The sequence below is a fragment of the Paroedura picta genome, chromosome 7 (assembly GCF_049243985.1).
Source record: "Paroedura picta isolate Pp20150507F chromosome 7, Ppicta_v3.0, whole genome shotgun sequence".
Classification (NCBI taxonomy): domain Eukaryota; kingdom Metazoa; phylum Chordata; class Lepidosauria; order Squamata; family Gekkonidae; genus Paroedura; species Paroedura picta.
The window spans coordinates 5,002,456-5,018,992 of NC_135375.1; the positions used below are offsets into that span (position 1 = coordinate 5,002,456).

Genomic DNA, 16,537 nt, shown 5'->3' on the forward strand with positions numbered 1-16,537 from the left:
CAGAAAAGGTGGAAAAGCAGGTAGTGCGGGGCTGAATGTGAGGAGAGGCCTTGCCTGTCAAGAGATACTAGAGGAGGAGAGTGACACTCAGGTGGAAAGTATCTGGGTGAAGACGAGGGAGGGGAAAATAAAGCAGAGTGGTTGGCTTCTGCTACAGAACACCTGGCCAGGATGAAGGTGTGGATGCTGCCCTCCTTGAGCAGCTTGATTGAATATCCTGGCAACAGGACCTTGGAATTAGGGATGACTTCAGCGTCCCTGAGGTGTGCTGGGAAACAAATTCTACTGGGCATCCAGAGTCATGCAAATTTCTGACCATTTCATTCATCAAACGGTGGAAGAAGCTAAGAGAGGCACCACCACACTTGACTAATACTGACCCACAGGCAAAGGCTGGCGGATGGGGTGAAGGCGGTCAGGACCCGGGGGGGGGAGTGACCATGTCCTTCTACAATATAAGATGGGGGGGTCAAGGAGGTTCATCCTCAGATGTGTCTCTTAAGACTTTTGTAGGGCGGATTTTTAAAAACTCAGAGGCATGATGTGAGTCATCCCGTGGACCAGAATGGTGGCAGAGAAAGGAGCAAGTGACGGGTGGGTCTCCTTAAACAAGCTATTGCGTGCCCAAGCCATGACTGTTCCAGCAAGATGGAAACATGGCAAGGGATCCAAGAAGCCTATTTGGATGAAGAGAGAACTTCAGGAGGAGCTAAGCAAGAAAAAGGAAATGTCCAAGAAACGGAGGGAAAGACAGACCTCTAAAGAAGAGTATCAAAGCTGGGAGTGAGCTGAGGCTTCTTCAGATATGTGAGCAGCAAGCAAGGTAAACAAGACTTTCTCAAGAACTAGTCATGTCAGACTAACTTCATCTCTTTTCTTGAGAAAGTGACTACCTTGCTAGATCAGGGGGATGCTGTGTACCTCGATTTCAGGAAGGCTTTTCATAAGGTTCCACAGGAAATTCTTATCGACATTTGCAAAATGCAGTATGGATCTTATTAGGGTGCTTGTAAATGGTTCGTCATCTTCTTGGAGAGGAGCGAGGAGTGGAGTGGCCCAGGGGTCTGTCCTGGGGCCTCTGTTGTTCAACATATTCATAAAATGATTTGGATGAAAACAGCTCCTCTTCTTTCTAACTTGGCTTCTGTCTGCTCCTTCCACACACGGACAGCTCCCAGCTCCTGTTTTTAAAATACTTTTTTATTTTTAAATATTAATACAGGACATTACAAAAATCAGGGGAAAGAAATACAAAAAACAGCTATAAAACCATGAGGCTTGTTGAGGTGGAGAAGCCCCCAGAGGTGCTGCCGCCTTTCTCCACCGCCTCTGAGTGGCCTGCCTCGGCGTCTCCAGTCCCAGAGTGTTTGCGCAATTAGAAAACCGCACACGTTCACACACACACCCCCAGCCACACCCTCACCCACGCTGGAGGGAGCAGGAGGAGGCCTTGTCTTCAAGCAGGTGGGCGGAGTCAAATCCTGCGTGAACACTTTCAATCTTTCCCCGAAAAATGGCACGTTAAAAGCGACACATTAGATTCTCCACAGCTATACAGGGAGTGGCTGGGCCTGGTGCACTGCCATGCGCCCTCCTGCGCACACAATACTAAGTGGCAGCTCCAGAAATCAGCTCCTGCCGTGAGATGCCCAGGCTGAGGGGCACGAGCCCACCCAGGCAGGAGGAATGCTTCCCTTCAGAAATGCAAGGCCAGGGACCCCGCGGAAAGGAGCTTTGGCACCACGGAAAAGGGGGGGGGCTGGCTTTTGAAAAGCAGCTCTGGAGCCTCACAGAAGCTCTGCCCGAGGAGACCCTGCAGGCTGGGCAATGTTCAGCTGGCCAGTCTCCCTCTGAAAACGTTTCTGAAAAACACACTGTGAACAACCACACCAGCACCCAAGCAGATTTCACAGCCCTCCTCTCATCTCCGCCCCACCTTGCCCTGCAAAGGTATTTCTCCTGTCCTCTGGCCCCACACGGCAGCTGTGCTTCCTGGCCTGGTGTGAGGGGGCGGGAGGGAGGGAGGGAGGGAGGGAGAAGCCCTCTTCCGCGGGAGTTAAGCATTAACCACTCTGGACAAACCAAAACCAACCCTTCAGAGGTGTCTATTAGTGTCAAGGTGAGCAGAGCGAGCCAGTGGCAGCTGGGCCCTCTGCTCTTTGGCAGTGCTGGCCAGAAGGGGGTCGAAACAGAGGGGCCCCTTCCAGCCGGGGTCGGCCCGGCAGAGGCAAAAGGTGCTGTGCTTCAAAGAGGAGGAGGCAGGAGAAAGGCTTCGCCACCCCCAGCGGCCGTTCCCCTCGCCGTGCGAAAGAGCTTGGCTCCGTGTGGCTGACCCTGGCACACAGGCCAGGGCTGGCTTTGGCATGAGCCAGTTGTCCAAGCAGCAGTGGTGAGCCGCTCTCCAAACACCCCGGCAGAAGCAGGCGAGGCGCCCTCGTCCAGTTCCCAGCTGGGCTCCCACTGTCCACCAGAAGCGCCTCGCCAAGGGACCGAGGGACGGCCGGGGATCCAGCTGACCCAGGGCCAGGAAGCCGCGTCCGGGGAGGGGCAGGGAGAGGGAGAGCACAGACAAGCCAGGCCAGTGTGTGGTCAGCAGCGAGCGGCACGCCAGGGCCCCTGGGCACGGGGGAGGGGGCGTGAAGGACCGCTGCTTGCGGCTGGCAGGTGGAGAGGAAGTCGGCCCGGGGGCGGGGGGCACCTAGGAGCAGGGGAGGTGCTGCTTCAGGATCTGCCGGGTCTGGGGGGCTATCCGGTCTGGGAAGCGGACTTTGAACTCAACAATCAAGTCTCCGCGCTGAGTGGGCACCTTGGGAAAGGGCAGCCCCTCCCCACGCAGCCTCTTCACGGTCCCGGGCTTGATGATGTCATTGCAGGGCAGAGGGATGACGCGCCCGTCGACGGTGGGAATGTTGACGGTGCAGCCGCACAAGGCCTGAAAGACACAAGGAAACCGGCGGGGAGCCTTAGGCAGGGCAGCCAGGACCCAGGAGGCCACGCCACGCCACGCCACGCCACCCTTTTGGCGCTGAGGCTACCGGGCTCCGCAGAGGAGGGCGTTCCCTGCCAGGCACTAAGAGAACAGGCTCCTGCCACCAACTCTGGGGGAAGCTGAACGGGGAGCAGCTTTGGAGGTGAAGCCTCAGAGAGGTCACCGACGGTCCTCAGCTGTTGCCTTCACGGGCTCTGGCAGCCCCCAGCCTCGGGCGGGAGGGGGAGCCACCTCAGTGAGGCCCTGGCCACAAAGGGCCACTTCCCAGAAGTGAAGGCCTTCAAATAGCCTCTCCTGCCTGCCTCAGCTGGCCCATTTTGGCCCGTCTGCCACAAGATCCACCTGAATGGTGAGTGCAGAGGAACCAGGCCCCCAAAAGCAAAGCCCCTCGCCCACACTCAGGAGAGCCCCATGCCTGGGTCCCTGTTCTGGGGCCAGGGGGTATGTCCCAGAACACCCTGTCCTTCCAGGAATGGCACAGCCCTGCCGGGCCAGGAGAGAGAGTGGGTGGGCTTCAGGAGGCTTAACAGCCGTGGTCTGAGGACGCCGCAGAGCATTCAGCTGGCTTCCGGGGTGCCAGCAGATGACCTCCCTGGGCAGCAGGAGAGAGATGGGATCCTTGCCTGGGCTCGGCTGTGAGCCAGCGGCCCTGTGGGGCCACGTTCCCAAAGGGAAGCAGGAGCAGACACATGCTGTACCCCCCCCCCGCCCTACCCCAGAGTGGGGCCCTCCCCATGAAGCACCCCCCCCCCGCAGCAATGGCCTCCAGCGGAGGAGCCTGGAAGGAAAAAGCAGCTCAGAGCCACCCGTGCCCTGCCCGTCTTGCGCAGGAAGAGCGAGGAAGCCCAGAGTGGTGTCCTCAGGTGACCCCGCCAGTGCCGGAAGCAGCCCAAAAGCCCAGCCGCTCTGGCGAAGAGGAATGGCAAGCCAGCCCCAGGGGAGGCGGCAAGGAGGCAGAGCCCCTGCAACAGGCAGGCTCTGGGGACGGAGAATCCCTGCCCAGCCCCAGGGCACAGAAGGCGCTTCATGGCCTTGGGGCTCCCAGAGGGAAATGGGGGGGGGTGCAGACCCCCCCCCCAGGTGGCCTTCTTGGAGAGACACTGATGACGGACAACCCCAAGGTTAAAAGTGGCTGAAAAGTGGAGTCCTGGCTGGCCCCAAGAGTAAGGTAGGGCAGGCAGCCAGGGGGCTGGGGCTCTCTCTGAGGGCAGAGATACCTGGGTGAGGGGGTGGGAGTGCAGCTAGCCTAGAACCGTCAGCTCAGGAGCCAAGAGGGCTCAACTCCCCCCAACCCAAACAGTGAGGATTCCCTGCTTGCAAATGCAAGGCCCAAGCAGGACAGCAGCACCCGACAGGTCTCAAGGGAACCCCCACGCCTGCACTGCAGCAGGGCCTCGGAGTTTATGCAACTATGCCTGGGGAGGGGAGCATGGACAAGGAGACCTCTGTCTCCCTCAAGCAAGACACTAAACGGGATTTCCTTCTTCAGAAGCAGTGGGCCTGTGAGCCAATGAGTCAGGAGGCAAAAGGAGGGTATGGACTCAGCCCCTAAGTCATTTTTCCCCCTCCACAGGAATGGGCTGGCCCCTGGGTGAGTCAGGAGGCTGGACTGGAGGGACCCTCTCTGGTCTGACCCAGCAGGGCTCTTCTGAGGGTCTTCTCAGGGGAAGGCTTCGGCCTCCCTGCCCTGTGGCTGGCCCTGCAGGGGAACTGGCTGGCCCCTGGGTGAAATGGGAGGCTGGACTGGAGGGACCCTCCCTGGCCTGACCCAGCAGGGCTCTTCTGAGGGTCTTCTCAGTGGAAGGCCTCGGCCTCTCTGCCCTGTGGCTGGCCCTGCAGAGGAACTGGCTGGCCCCTGGGTGAAATGGGAGGCTGGACTGGAGGGACCCTCCCTGGCCTGACCCAGCAGGGCTCTTCTGAGGGTCTTCTCTCTGCCCTGTGGCTGGCCCTGCAGAGGAACTGGCTGGCCCCTGGGTGAGATGGGAGGCTGGGCTGGAGGGACCCTCCCTGGCCTGACCCAGCAGGGCTCTTCTGAGGGTCTTCTCAGGGGAAGGCCTCGGCCTCTCTGCCCTGTGGCTGGCCCTGCAGAGGAACTGGCTGGCCCCTGGGTGAGACGGGAGGCTGGACTGGAGGGCCCCCACTGGAGGAGCCCTCTGCCGCCTGCCTCCACCACCCTTTGGATCCTCTCTTGGGAGGGGGGTCTCCACCTGCAGCCTCCTGCCCGGCTTCCCCAAGAGGGCACCCCTCAAACAAGCGCACTCACTCTAGTGCTTCTCCTAGCTGAACGAGCTTTTTCCCAGGAAGGGGGAGGAGTGAAGAGCAGCTGGCTGGGAAAGGCAGGAGAGCTGGCAGCCTCAGCAGCCCCTCCCTTCTCCTCTGGGGACTTAGCAAGGCCACCTTGGGAGCCCCCCTCCCCCGTCCCCCCCCCCCCCCAGAGCAGGGACTGACCTCCTTCAGGCTGATCATGGCTGTGTGGATGACGTTTGTGCCGTCCCGCCGGAAGTGGGTGTGGGGCTTGTCCTTCACTATGAAGACGATGTCAGCGGGGATGTTGTCCGGGGTGGCGTCTCCCTCCTTGGGGAAGGTGATCTTGGTGCCCTCCTTCCACCCGCGCTTGATGACGACGTTCAGGATCTTGTCCTCCGTGCGCAGGGTCCTGCCGTCCGGGTTCAGCCGCCGGCGAGTGATCTTCATCCGCTTGGTGGCTCCGTGGTAGATCTCCTCCAGGGAGACCTTCAGCTCGTGGACCACCGGCGGGTCCTGCACTCTGCGGCGCATGTGGATGGGCTCCGGGTGCCGCCGGTGGACGCCGCTGAGGCCGTTGAAGCCAAACCGTCCGAAGGCGCTGAAGGGGTCGTCGCTGTCCTCGTCCACATCCATGTCATCGTGGTCGAAGCCATTGAAGATCCGGGAACGACCGCTGGTGAAGAAGATGTCAAAGGGGTTCGAGCCCCCAAAGAAGGACGCGAAGGTGGCGTGGGGGTCTCCGTGGAAGGTGTAGTGGAACGTGCTTCCTGTGTTGCCCGACGAGCCCCCGCCTGTTTTCAGGCCTGAAGCAGAAGAGGAAAACCGGTCAGGGGGCTGAGAACACAGGCAGATGGGAAAGCCACCTGATCCCACCCACCACTCACCCCTCGGACAGCCTGCCTCCTGCCTGATTCGGCCTGCTCCTGCCTACCACAGTGGTCGGGAGGACAAACGTCTCCACAGCCAGGAGTCCTGAGAAGCACCCCCACCTCTCTGTCCTGCAGTCCCCACCCAGCGGCAGGAGGAATCACAGAATCAGCACAGCTGTAAGGGGCATCTAGTCCAACCCCCGAGGAGTTCTCGGGCAAGGCCAGCAAGCCACTGAGAACCATGAGGGCCACACAGAAGTCGCCTGCAGGTGTTCCAGCACGACACCAAGGAGGGTGCCCCCCAGCCACTGATGCCTCCTGTCTCCCCTCCTTGGGCAGCCCCCCTTCCCGTGCAGCCTGGGAGCTCCACACCATCCCTGCAGGCTGCATCGGGTCCCTTGGGCAGCCGGGAGCAGAAGGTGCAAGGGGGGGGGAGGTTGCCTTCCTCTGCTTATCTAAGGAGACCTCCCCGGCCCCTGGGGAGGGTGACTTGTCTCCTGCCAACGGGCCCCCTGGGGTGGGCGCAAGGGGCTCTTCGGGGGGGGGGGGCTCCGGTTCTTCCCGACGGCCTGGTTCACAGACGCTCACTGAGCTGTGCAGGGACTTTATACAAGCTTCTCTTTCGGGCCCGCAGTTCCAATATTCAAGAATCAAACTGAGCAGGAGGCAACTTGGAAAATGCCAAGCCAGACCCATTCCGCCCCCGGGTCTGCCTGGAAAACAGCCCATCTGCTGCCGTGGATCTTCCCTGGAAACCCCAGATAGATTTACAGCTCCAGGCTCATGTTTCGCATGAAACGCCACCCTCAGAAATCGTTCCAGAAGGAGGACTTCTGAAGACTCTGGACACACCGCATCCAGGCCCTGCCCTGAAGAGCCTGGACCCACCACGGACACACGGACACACACACACCCCTCCCCAAGCCAACATAGCCCAGGGTAAGCCGCAGCGCATGAGCAAAGCATGGCAGCTGGGGACAGAGGGGGAGCGGGAGGGGGGGGTGGAGGAAATGGCGGGGGGGGGGATGACCACAGGGAGGCCTCCAGCAGCTTCCCAGAAGGCAGGGGGACACGGCTGAGTGCCCCTGAGCAGCCTGCCTGCAGGCCTACCCCTGGGAAGCGCCCAATGGCTCAGCAGCCCCTCCGAGGGCTCTCGTGAAATATGGACACCAAAAGCTCTCTGACCCCCTTGCCTGGCCCACCCTGCGACTTTCCCCTCGGCCCCTTAGGGACACACAAGCCAAGCAGGTGGCCCATCCCCAGCTCCTTGCCCCTCAGTTAGCCCCCTGCCCCCTCCAGGGGGGCCCAGACGCCCCCCCCCAGGGAGACCACGAGGCAGAGTTCTTGGGACAGGTTTTCCTCAAGCCCCTGTTGCTTCCTGACCAGATGTGAAGACTGCTGCCATAACATCCTGCCTGCCTGCCACCACAAGGGCAAAATTAGGTGCCTCTATTAGGTGGGGAGAGAGCCGCTGCCAGGCCTGAACCTTGACTTGGGAGCCAAAGCCCCGGCCATCTGGACACGTCCCTGAGGAGGCAGGCGGCCCCGGGTTCCCTCCCCTCCTGCCCCAGGGACGGGAGCCTTCTCCATAATTTTGCCATAGGCTTCTTTTTAAAAATGTTTCTCGGCCAGGGCAGCACCCACCCTTTATGAATGGGCTGGAAGCGGTGGGAGAGGGAGGGGGAGCAGCGCCTCCTGCCCTCCTCCCCAAGCAGGGCAAGCCCTCACCATGCCCCTCAGCTTTTTAGAAAAGGTTTCGGGAGCGAGATGTACGTGACACGGGCGCACAAAGGCCTCCTGCTCCACTGGCCTCATTTCTTCAGATCACAGAATGTGACTGAGCCGGGCCAGCAAATCTGCCGGAGACTGTTCCATCCCGATCCGTCTGCATTCGGCACAGCAAGTGCCTGACCCATCTGGGTGATCGAGGCAGCTGCTACTCCCAGCCCCCTTCCCTCCCCAGCTCTACGGGCCGGCAGAACCTGCCAAGGGCCAGGCCTTGCTTACGAAACACGGCCCGATGACTAAACTTGGGAAGGCTGCAAGGCAGACACACGCACGCACGCACGCACCCCCCCCACCACCACCACCACCAGGGCTGCATGTACTGAAAAGGAAGCAGAACAGCAGGCAGAAGCCAAGCCCAGCGCTGCCACGGGGGACGTCTTCACCCACAGCCTCTCTTCTCAGCCTTCCCAACCAGCAAGAAGAATGCCCAGCGAAGCTGCTGCCCACACCTGGGGGGCCCTCACTGGCAGGCAGGCAGGCAGGCAGGCAGGCAGGTGGAGGCCCCAGCACTAAGACACCCCCAGGACACTCCCCAGGGGGAGAGCCAACCAGAGAGAGCCCCGTACCTTCCTCCCCGTACTGGTCATAAACGGCCCGTTTCTTAGGATCGCTCAGGACATCGTAGGCCTCGGCTATCTCCTTGAACTTGTCCTCTGCGCTGGGATCCTTGTTCTTATCCGGGTGGTACTTCAAGGCCATTTTCCGGTAGGCTTTCTTGATCTCCTCTTCGTTGGCCCCGGACTGGATCCCCAGGGCCTTGTAGTAATCCTTCCCCATCGTGGAGACAGTCCCTGCCACCGACTCCTTATTTCTGCAAGGAGAGAGTTTGGGAGAGGGGGTGTCAAAAGGGCCCCCGCCTCAGGAGAGGGGCAAGAGTTCCAAGGCCTTCTGCATCCGAGGCCCTCTCAAGCCCTGCAGGGGAAGATCGGCTCCCCCTTCCTGCGTGAGGCTCCCGGAGGCCGAGCGCTCTGCCTGCCCGGGGGGGGGGGGGGCTGTGCTGCTGCAGGGAGGGCAGGACTAGGAGGCCCATGTGACCCTGTAACTGGAGAGGCAGGCCGCTTCCCGTCCACAAATAGGTGGGCAGGGAAGGAGCCTCGGGCAAAGGGAAGCGGGCAGGAGGAAGGCCGGCTGCCCCAGCTGCCCCAGCTGCCCTCCAGCCCCAATCCAGGAACTGCCAGGAGGGCTTCTCTGCACCGTGCCGGCGGGGAGGGAGCTGGGGCCGTCCGCAGGACAGGCCGGGAAGCCCTGGGAACGAGTCTCCCCAGTGCAGGGCAGGAGGAAGGGCCCCGTATCCAAGGAGCGCGCTTGTCTTCCCTCGCTCAGATTGCCTTAAAAGAACTTCTCCCAGCAACGCCACACAGGGAGTTCACGCGGGGACACGTTCCCACCATGTACCGGCGGAAAGACGGCAGAGGACAGAGCTGTTAGACGCAGACATCTTGCGATGGTGGGAGGCTATTTTTAAAGCAACTGCCAGCCGGGCATCTGCAGGGCCCCGAGAAGGGAGGCAGCCGGCTGGAAGCCCAGCAAGGAGGGCGGGGGTCTCCTCTGCGTCACGGAGGGGTGCGGAGGCGGCCAGGAGGAGCGTGTGGGCCGGCCCCCCACCGTACGAGGCCGTGAGGAACAGCCTGAGATCACAGACGTGTTCTTTCTCTGCCCAGACAGGTGGCCTGGCAAGGAGCCCCTCAACACACATAAGACCTTGCTGAACCCCCTGGACAGACATGTCCTGCCTCCCTTCGCTCAGCATGGCACCCATGTTCCTCTCCTCTCCTCTCCTAAAGCTGCCTCTGACCCTGGCCTTGGCTAGCCCCACTGGCAGTGAATCCCACAGCTCAATGACTCGCGGCGTAAATAAATGCTTCCTTTGGCCAGTCCTCTGCCTATTGCCCATCAATTTCTCTGGGTGCCCCCAAGTGGTAGTATGATGGGTGAAGGAGAAAAGGTTCCTTCTAGCCATTGTCTTTACCGCATAAATAATTTTATACACCTCTACCTGCCGCATGGCAGCTCTGAACCCGCTTCTGGGGAGCCCTGAGGGGCTCCTTGCCCAAAGGACTTGGTGGGCTCCTCGTCTGCCCCAGCCCGCGCAGCCCATCAACCAACAACCCCCCCCACCACCACCACCACCACGAATGTCCCTGTTGCCCCGAGAGAACCAAAGCCACTTTGCCAACAGGGCTACAAACAGAAGCCGGGGCCAGCCCTGCGGGATCAGTCCTGTGGGCCATCTAGTCACACGTCCTGCCTCACCCAGGAGCAGGGCTCCAGACGGGCAGCACGGCCACCCCTCAGGCCAGGAGACCTCCTCACTCAGCTCTGATCCAAACGGGAGACACTCAGAGCTCAGCCCAGAAGCACCTGAGAGGCCAACCAGATTTTGGAGGCATGAACTTTTGGGAGTCAGCTGCAAGGGAGAGAGGGGCCTGGGCCCCCGACAGCTCCTGTCCCAAGAGCCTCGGCCTCTCGGGGGCTCCTGCGGCCGACTACGGCTGTCCTGCTCCAGGCCGAGAGGGCTGTCCGTGGGAACGCTCCCTCGGTGCTCCAGACAGAGGACTGACCAGTAAAACCCTGGCTGGGCACTTTCAGGGGTCTGTTTACAAAACCCCAAGAATCACAAAAGCCAACAGCACACACACACACACACACACACACCCTGCCTGGAGACCCAGGCCCTCCTGCCAGTCCCCCGCCCAAAGCCTCCTGGAGGATCCCTGTCTGCTTCCACCCGGTCAGGCTGCAGGAGATCCAGGACCCACGCCCGGCCCTCTCCCAAAGGCTCTTTTGCACATCTTTTCCCCCATGCCTGGGAAAGCATCGGGAGGAAGATCGGGATGTCAAGGTGCACACCGTCTTGTGTGACCAAGCTCACAGTCTGTGGTATCATTTTAATAGGAGGGGGGCACTCAGGAGCCCACTGGCCAGTCTGTCGCAAAAGTGGCCACAGCCAGAGAACTGAACGATCTTGGGAGAAGTCAGGCATGGCAGCAGAGCAGGGAAGCACCTCCACCCCCCCCACACACACACACACCTTCCCACCAGCCAGGCCCCAAGGACCAGCTCATCCTCTCCTCGTGCCCAAGCTACCCCTCTGAGGCATCTCGTGACCCCCCATCTGCTTCATAAGGGCCGGGGGCATTTCAAATACCACCCCTGCCTCTTCCCGAATGCCGTTTTCCTTTGCATCTCCCCATCCAGGACTGGACACTGAGCCAAATGTCTACCTCATTCTCGGCAACCGGCAGCCATGCGCTGCTCGCCCCCCCCCCCCCAGAGAGTCCTAACCAGGGGCCAGCTCCACCCCATGGCCTTCCCTCTCACAACAGCCCTGTAAGCATGATGCCAGGCACCACTGGTCACAGGATGGCAGCCAAGGTGGCGAGCAAAGAGGGCTCTCCCGGCAGGGTCCCTTTGGGTTGACCTGCTCAAGGGATCAAAAGGCAGGCGCTGTGGCCCAGGAGGAGTGGCGGCTGGCCTTTTGGGGTGCCCAGCCGCTGCCCGTACCAACTGCACGGGGAGGAATCTGCCGCTGCAGCCTTTGCCTGGGACTGGGCCTGTTTTCAGACCGAGGCTCCCCTGGAGAAGCGGGAGAGAAAAGAGACCAGCCATCCCCACAGCTGCCTCTCACTCCTGGCCAGCTTCTTGCAGCTAAGCCTCTGCAGCCAAACGCCACTCTGCCCGGGAGGGCTAGGCCCGGTTGCCCCCGAGACCGCTGGGAAGGCTGCAGAGACAAGCAGTGGCAAACTGGCCCTGAAAGTCTCCTTTCTCGACCGGGACGGACCAACCTCATCAGATATCAAAGCTGAGCAGGGAGGGACCGGGTTAGGACCTGGGTGGGAGATGGCCCACCCCCACCCCACCCCACCCCCGGACATGCAGGCCGTGGCAAACCCCCTCTGCTCATCTCTTGCCTGGGAAACTCGATTGGGAGGGTGGGGGCCGAATTGGGCTGCCGCGTGACAGCCCTTGGCATCCCTCCCCCCCCCCCCGCAGGGAGGCCCTGACAATGTGGGACAAGGGGCTTGTGTGTCGCCAGGCAGAGGCCGGGAAGCTCGGCAGGCCTCCGGTTGTGCTGCTTGGCTCCAGAGACGCAGAGCAGGGAAGGGGAGCTGCCTCCAGCCGCTTGGCAAAGAGCACCCGCAGACTCCCCCCACCCCAATCCAGCCGGTTCCTCGCTCCCTCGCTCTCTCTCCCTCTTTTGCACACAGATTTTCTCGGTTCCGCCATCTCTGTGTCACAAAGATGCTCCGAGAGACACTGGGCACACAGGCACCCCAGCATGACCGGCCCCGCTCCAGACACGCCTGCCGCTGCGTGGCCTCTCCCGGTTGGCACGCGGTCCTCTGCCTCTCTGCCAGGCAGCAGGCGGAAGCAAGCCACCGCACTCCCCCTCCCCTGGCTGACACACCAGATCCACAAGCGCAGCCCCCACACAGCACAGCACCGTCATCCTGAGCCCCCTCCTGTGCGTGGTGGCTCCGAAGGGGGGGCGGGCGGGGGGGCGGGCGAAGGAGCAGGTGGCTGACAGAGCGGCAGCAGCAGTTCCCAGTCTCCGTCAGTGAGATCAGGCGCTGCAAATAAGTACCCCGCAGGTGGGGGAAGCAGGAAACGGCAGCCCCCCCCCCCCCCCCGGCAGCAGCACCGTGGGAGGTCTATTGTTAGACGCATGCAGCCCCCGGGCGCTGGCAGTGGGCGGGCTTTAAATGCCAGGCTGCTGCCAAGCTCTGACGGCACCCAGAGCCACCTGCTGGCCTTGGGGAAAGGACCGGGAGAGGCCTCCGAGGGCGGTGCCAGCTTCCAGCCTCTACAGGCTCAGGATAGGGCTGACAGGCGGGGAACCTGGCCTGGGGGGGGGAATCCTGGGCCGACCCACCCAAAGCAGGAGTGAGCAAAGGAGCCCCTAAGGCACAGCAGAGACATCCCCAGCCGTCAGAACTTCTGCCCCCCCCCCATGCCACACACACCCCTGCTACCTGGAGGCCTGGCACCCCCCCTCCGCCCAGCAACCCACTTGCCAGCTGAAGAGCCAGATGCTGCTCCAGAGGTCCTAAGTTGGCCCACTAAGGCCTCCAGCCCCGTCCTCCCACTCTCCGTGCAGCAGCCACCCTCTTTCTACAAGCCCCCCCCCCCAAGGGCATCAGGCACAGGAGGACTCCTCGGGAGTCAAGGGACCTGGCTCTGTCAGTATGGGTCCAGGAGAGAGAGAATCTCTGGATAATGAACCTCCCATTCCTGAGGCACCAGCAGGCCAGAAAAACAAGCACCCAGCTCACCACCAGAGCACAGGAGGTGGGAACACAGGCAAGACTGTCAAGGGAGAAGGCTCAGCACCCATCGTGGCAGGGAGCCGGAGGAAGGAGGGAGCTCTTCGCAGGATGAGGGCCAAATGCCCTTGGGGATTCCTTGGGGATTCCTCTGCCCTATATAGGTGGTTTGCAGGAGCAGGTCCCTGTGGGGGCTCTCGGGACCAGTGGCTCACCTCTGCACAGGACCCACCCACCCAGCCAGCCGTGGCACCCTGACCTGCTGGATCTGTGGGCTGCTTCCGGCCTACAGCTCTACCCTCTGCCCACCTTGAGGTTTGGCCTCATCGCTGACCCCACTCCTGATAGTTGCCCGCCCTGACCTCAGACTGAATTCTCACTAGCTGCTCTTTGCCCCGACTTTCCACTGCCTCTCTGAGTTTGGACGGGAGCAGCCTGGTGCCGCTGCTGCCTACGCTGCTAAGCAGCACGCCCCGTCCGGAAGGGCAGCCCTTGGAGGGCCCAGGCGAGGGCCAGCAGCAGGAGCCACGACCTCTGAGAGACCCACCCTGCTTCCTTGGGGCTCACTTCTCCCGGGGGGCCGTGGGAGTCGGGCTGCGTCAGCCCCACGGAGCGGGAGTCCCGGAGCGCCCGAGAGCTGAGCATCATTGGTGGCCGGGGAGGAACTGCCGTGCCTTGGCTCCCTTCTCCAGAGAGGAGGGTCAGCGACAGCCCTGTGGGGCCAGCCAGGAGTCCTGCCTCTGTGGCTCTGCCAGCCGGGTTTTCCCACAGGCTAACTAGGCTCCAGCCGAGGGCCTCAAGACCAAGAGGGGCCTGGATTCCACGTTTTTTAGAAAGGTTAGCCCCAATCACAACAGGTTTCATTTCACATATTGATATCTATCACAGTAATGATGTCTTTTATTCTCTCTCATGTCATTTACACACCTACAAATGGGAGGTGAAAGGGCCACCGGAGTGGAATAGCCCAGGGCCTCTTTTCATGGGAATCCGGCCCTGCCTGAGCCCCTGTTCATAGGGCCGGGGGGGGGGGGGGGGGCGGGGTCCGCAGTTCTGGCCCAACCTCCTTTCACACCAGCAACCATGGTGAGCTGCTGGGGAACTGGAACTGGAACTGGGCGGGGGTGGGGGGGGGCTGGCGGAGGAGCTGCGGAGGCAACAGCGCAGAGACTTCCCCTGCGGGGGATGCCGCACGTCAAGCGGGGGGGGGGGGGCGGCCAAGGCGTGTGGGTCACCCCGCGGGCCATTTCTCCCCACGTCCCTCTCGGTCAAGCACGACGCCGGCCTCGGAGCGGTCCCCCCTCCCCCTCTCCCTCCCCCCCCCGGCCCTGGCGTGGAATCACCAAGCGGGAGGCAACCAAGAGCCCCCCCCCCGCCAATAAGCCCTTTCCCAGGCGGCCCCAGGGCAGAAGGCGGAAAGCCCCCCGCCCCGGCCACCCCCCCCCCCCAGCCCCGCTCCGTCCCCGTCTTCCCCCTCCGGGCGCCCCCAGGGTGGGGGGCGGCAGCGCCTCCCCCCAGCCCCCCCCCCCCCGCCGGGCCACTCACCGGAACTTGACAAAGACATTCATGCCCCAGGCGCGCCCCCGCAGCGGCTCCAGCTTGGCCCGGAACATGGCTCCGCACGCCCCTTCCCCCCCCCCCCCGTGGATGCCCCGCGACCGGGAGCGCAGGCGGGAAACAGGCTCCGCGCGCCCTTGCCGCCCGGGAGCTCCGCCACGCCGCTCGGCAGCCCCCGCCGCCCCATTGGCTGCCCGACGGCGACGGCGGCGACGACGACGTCGCCGGCCGGGGGGGAGGGAGGGAGGGGGAGCCCCGGCGGGAGGACAGGGGAGGGGAGGGGCGACGCCGGGCCCCGGGGAAGGGGGGCAGGGCAGCCCCAGCAGAGACCCCCGGCGGGCCACGGCGATGCTCGGGGCGGAGGCAGGGAGGGAGGAGCCCCGGCGGCAGGGCAGGGCAGGGCAGGGGTCTCGGCCGGGCAGCCTGGGAGCTCCGAGGGGGGGACAGAGGGAAGGGGCCGGGGCAGCCCCAGCCGAGAGCCCGGCGGCGATGCCCGGGACGGAGGGCGGGCGTACCTCTCGGCGCGGCTCCAGAAGAGCAGGATGGCCGGCATGGCGGAGACCCGGCTGGGCAGAGGGAGGCAGCCCCGGAGAGCGAGCGAAGGACAGGAGCGAAGGAGAGGAGCGAGGGAAAGCCAAGGAGCGAATGAGGGAGGGAGGGAGACGCCCGCCCCAGGGAGCCCCGACAGCGCCCCGCCCCCCGAGGGAGGGAGGGAGAAGCGCCCGCCGCCGGGGACACGCCGTTCACACGTGCCGCCTGACACGCGTCCCGCCCCGCCCCCGCCGGCCAACGGACGGGCCCTGCGGGAGGGGAGGGGCTCTGCTTGGCCCCGCCCCAAGGGGGGAGGCGGGCCTTCTTCTCCCGCCCCCGGCCCGGCAGAGCGGCCTCCCCACGGCCCCCCCTCCCTCCGGCCGCCCCCCTCCGGCCGCCCCCCCTCTCCCCCGGCCCCCGGCCCCCGGCCACTCACCGGCCAGCCGCGCTCGCTCCCTCCGGCGGCCTCTCGCTCGAGCGCTAAGCCCCGCCCGCCCTCCGCCTGACAGCGGGCCCGCCCCCGCCTAGCAACCGCCCCGCCTGCCCCGCTCCCACGCCCCTATTGGCCCGTGTCGCTGTCCATCTTGCCCGGGAGCCGTTCTCTTTGGCCCAAGCCGGGACGGCGAGGTAGGCGGGATCGAAGGCGCCCGACCCGACCCAGGCCTCCCTCCCACTCCTCTCGGCTCATTGGCTAGGCCAACCGCCAGTCACTTCCCCGCTCCACTGTCATTGGTCGCCAGGCGACAGGGCGGGGAGAGAGGGCCCCGCCCCCTACATCCTGGAGAACGCCAGGCCCGCCCACGCCCCGCCGTCCGGCCTCCGCTCGACGCGGATTGGCTGTTGCCGAGCGCGCTTACCAAAGGAAAACCCTCGGGAGGCTTCTGGAAGCCCCGTGACGTCACAATGGAGGACCCGCGGCGAGGCCGGGCGGCGGTTTGATCCACGTGGGCGGGGGCGGGGGCGGGGCATCCCGGAGACCGCCCCGACAGCCCCTCCCGGGACCCCGAAGCGCCGCTCAGAAGTGACCGCAGCTCTGCCCCGGTGCCTCGCCCTGCAGGCTGCCTGGGGCCCCCTCGACGTCTCCCGCGGGGAGCACGGCCAAAGCATCCACGCCACGTCCCGCAGGGCCTCCGTCTAACTCGGGGCATTCTCCCCACTCTCTTCTGAGCCCTCCCTTTCGGGGGACGCCTCCGGGAGGGGCCCCAGGGCTCCAGGGGCGGGGTGGGCCAGGCACTCCACAGGGGGGGGGGCTAGCACGTGTTTCGATTTTGATGTGATGCCTCTGCATTTGC

The 16,537-nt window shown here is 63.6% G+C and overlaps 1 protein-coding gene across 3 annotated transcripts; it reads right to left on the bottom strand.

The window, feature by feature from the left end:
• Positions 1-1,182: 1,182 nt before the first annotated feature.
• Positions 1,183-15,761, bottom strand: DNAJB5 (DnaJ heat shock protein family (Hsp40) member B5). 3 transcript variants are annotated; one of them, XM_077346605.1, is made up of 4 exons: positions 15,682-15,761; positions 8,460-8,704; positions 5,438-6,039; positions 1,183-2,932 (listed from the first exon to the last, which is right to left on the bottom strand). In XM_077346605.1, exons 2-4 carry the CDS (start codon positions 8,668-8,670, stop codon positions 2,699-2,701), a joined length of 1,047 nt encoding a protein of 348 aa, XP_077202720.1. In that variant the 5' UTR covers positions 8,671-8,704; positions 15,682-15,761; the 3' UTR covers positions 1,183-2,698. The 3 variants fall into 3 exon arrangements, with proteins under 3 accessions (XP_077202720.1, XP_077202719.1, XP_077202718.1); XM_077346604.1 differs by lacking the exon at positions 15,682-15,761 and adding an exon at positions 15,230-15,574; XM_077346603.1 differs by lacking the exon at positions 15,682-15,761 and adding an exon at positions 14,703-14,834.
• Between the last annotated feature and the right edge of the window lie 776 nt (positions 15,762-16,537).

Excerpts from the sequence above, each read along its gene's own strand:
- DNAJB5 (XM_077346603.1), bottom strand. The coding sequence starts at position 14,770 with ATGTTCCGGGCCAAGCTGGAGCCGCTGCGGGGGCGCGCCTGGGGCATG. Across the intron at positions 8,705-14,702 it reads AATGTCTTTGTCAAGTTCCG|AAATAAGGAGTCGGTGGCAG; the intron begins GTGAGTGGCCCG and ends CTCTCCTTGCAG. Across the intron at positions 6,040-8,459 it reads TGACCAGTACGGGGAGGAAG|GCCTGAAAACAGGCGGGGGC; the intron begins GTACGGGGCTCT and ends CTTCTGCTTCAG.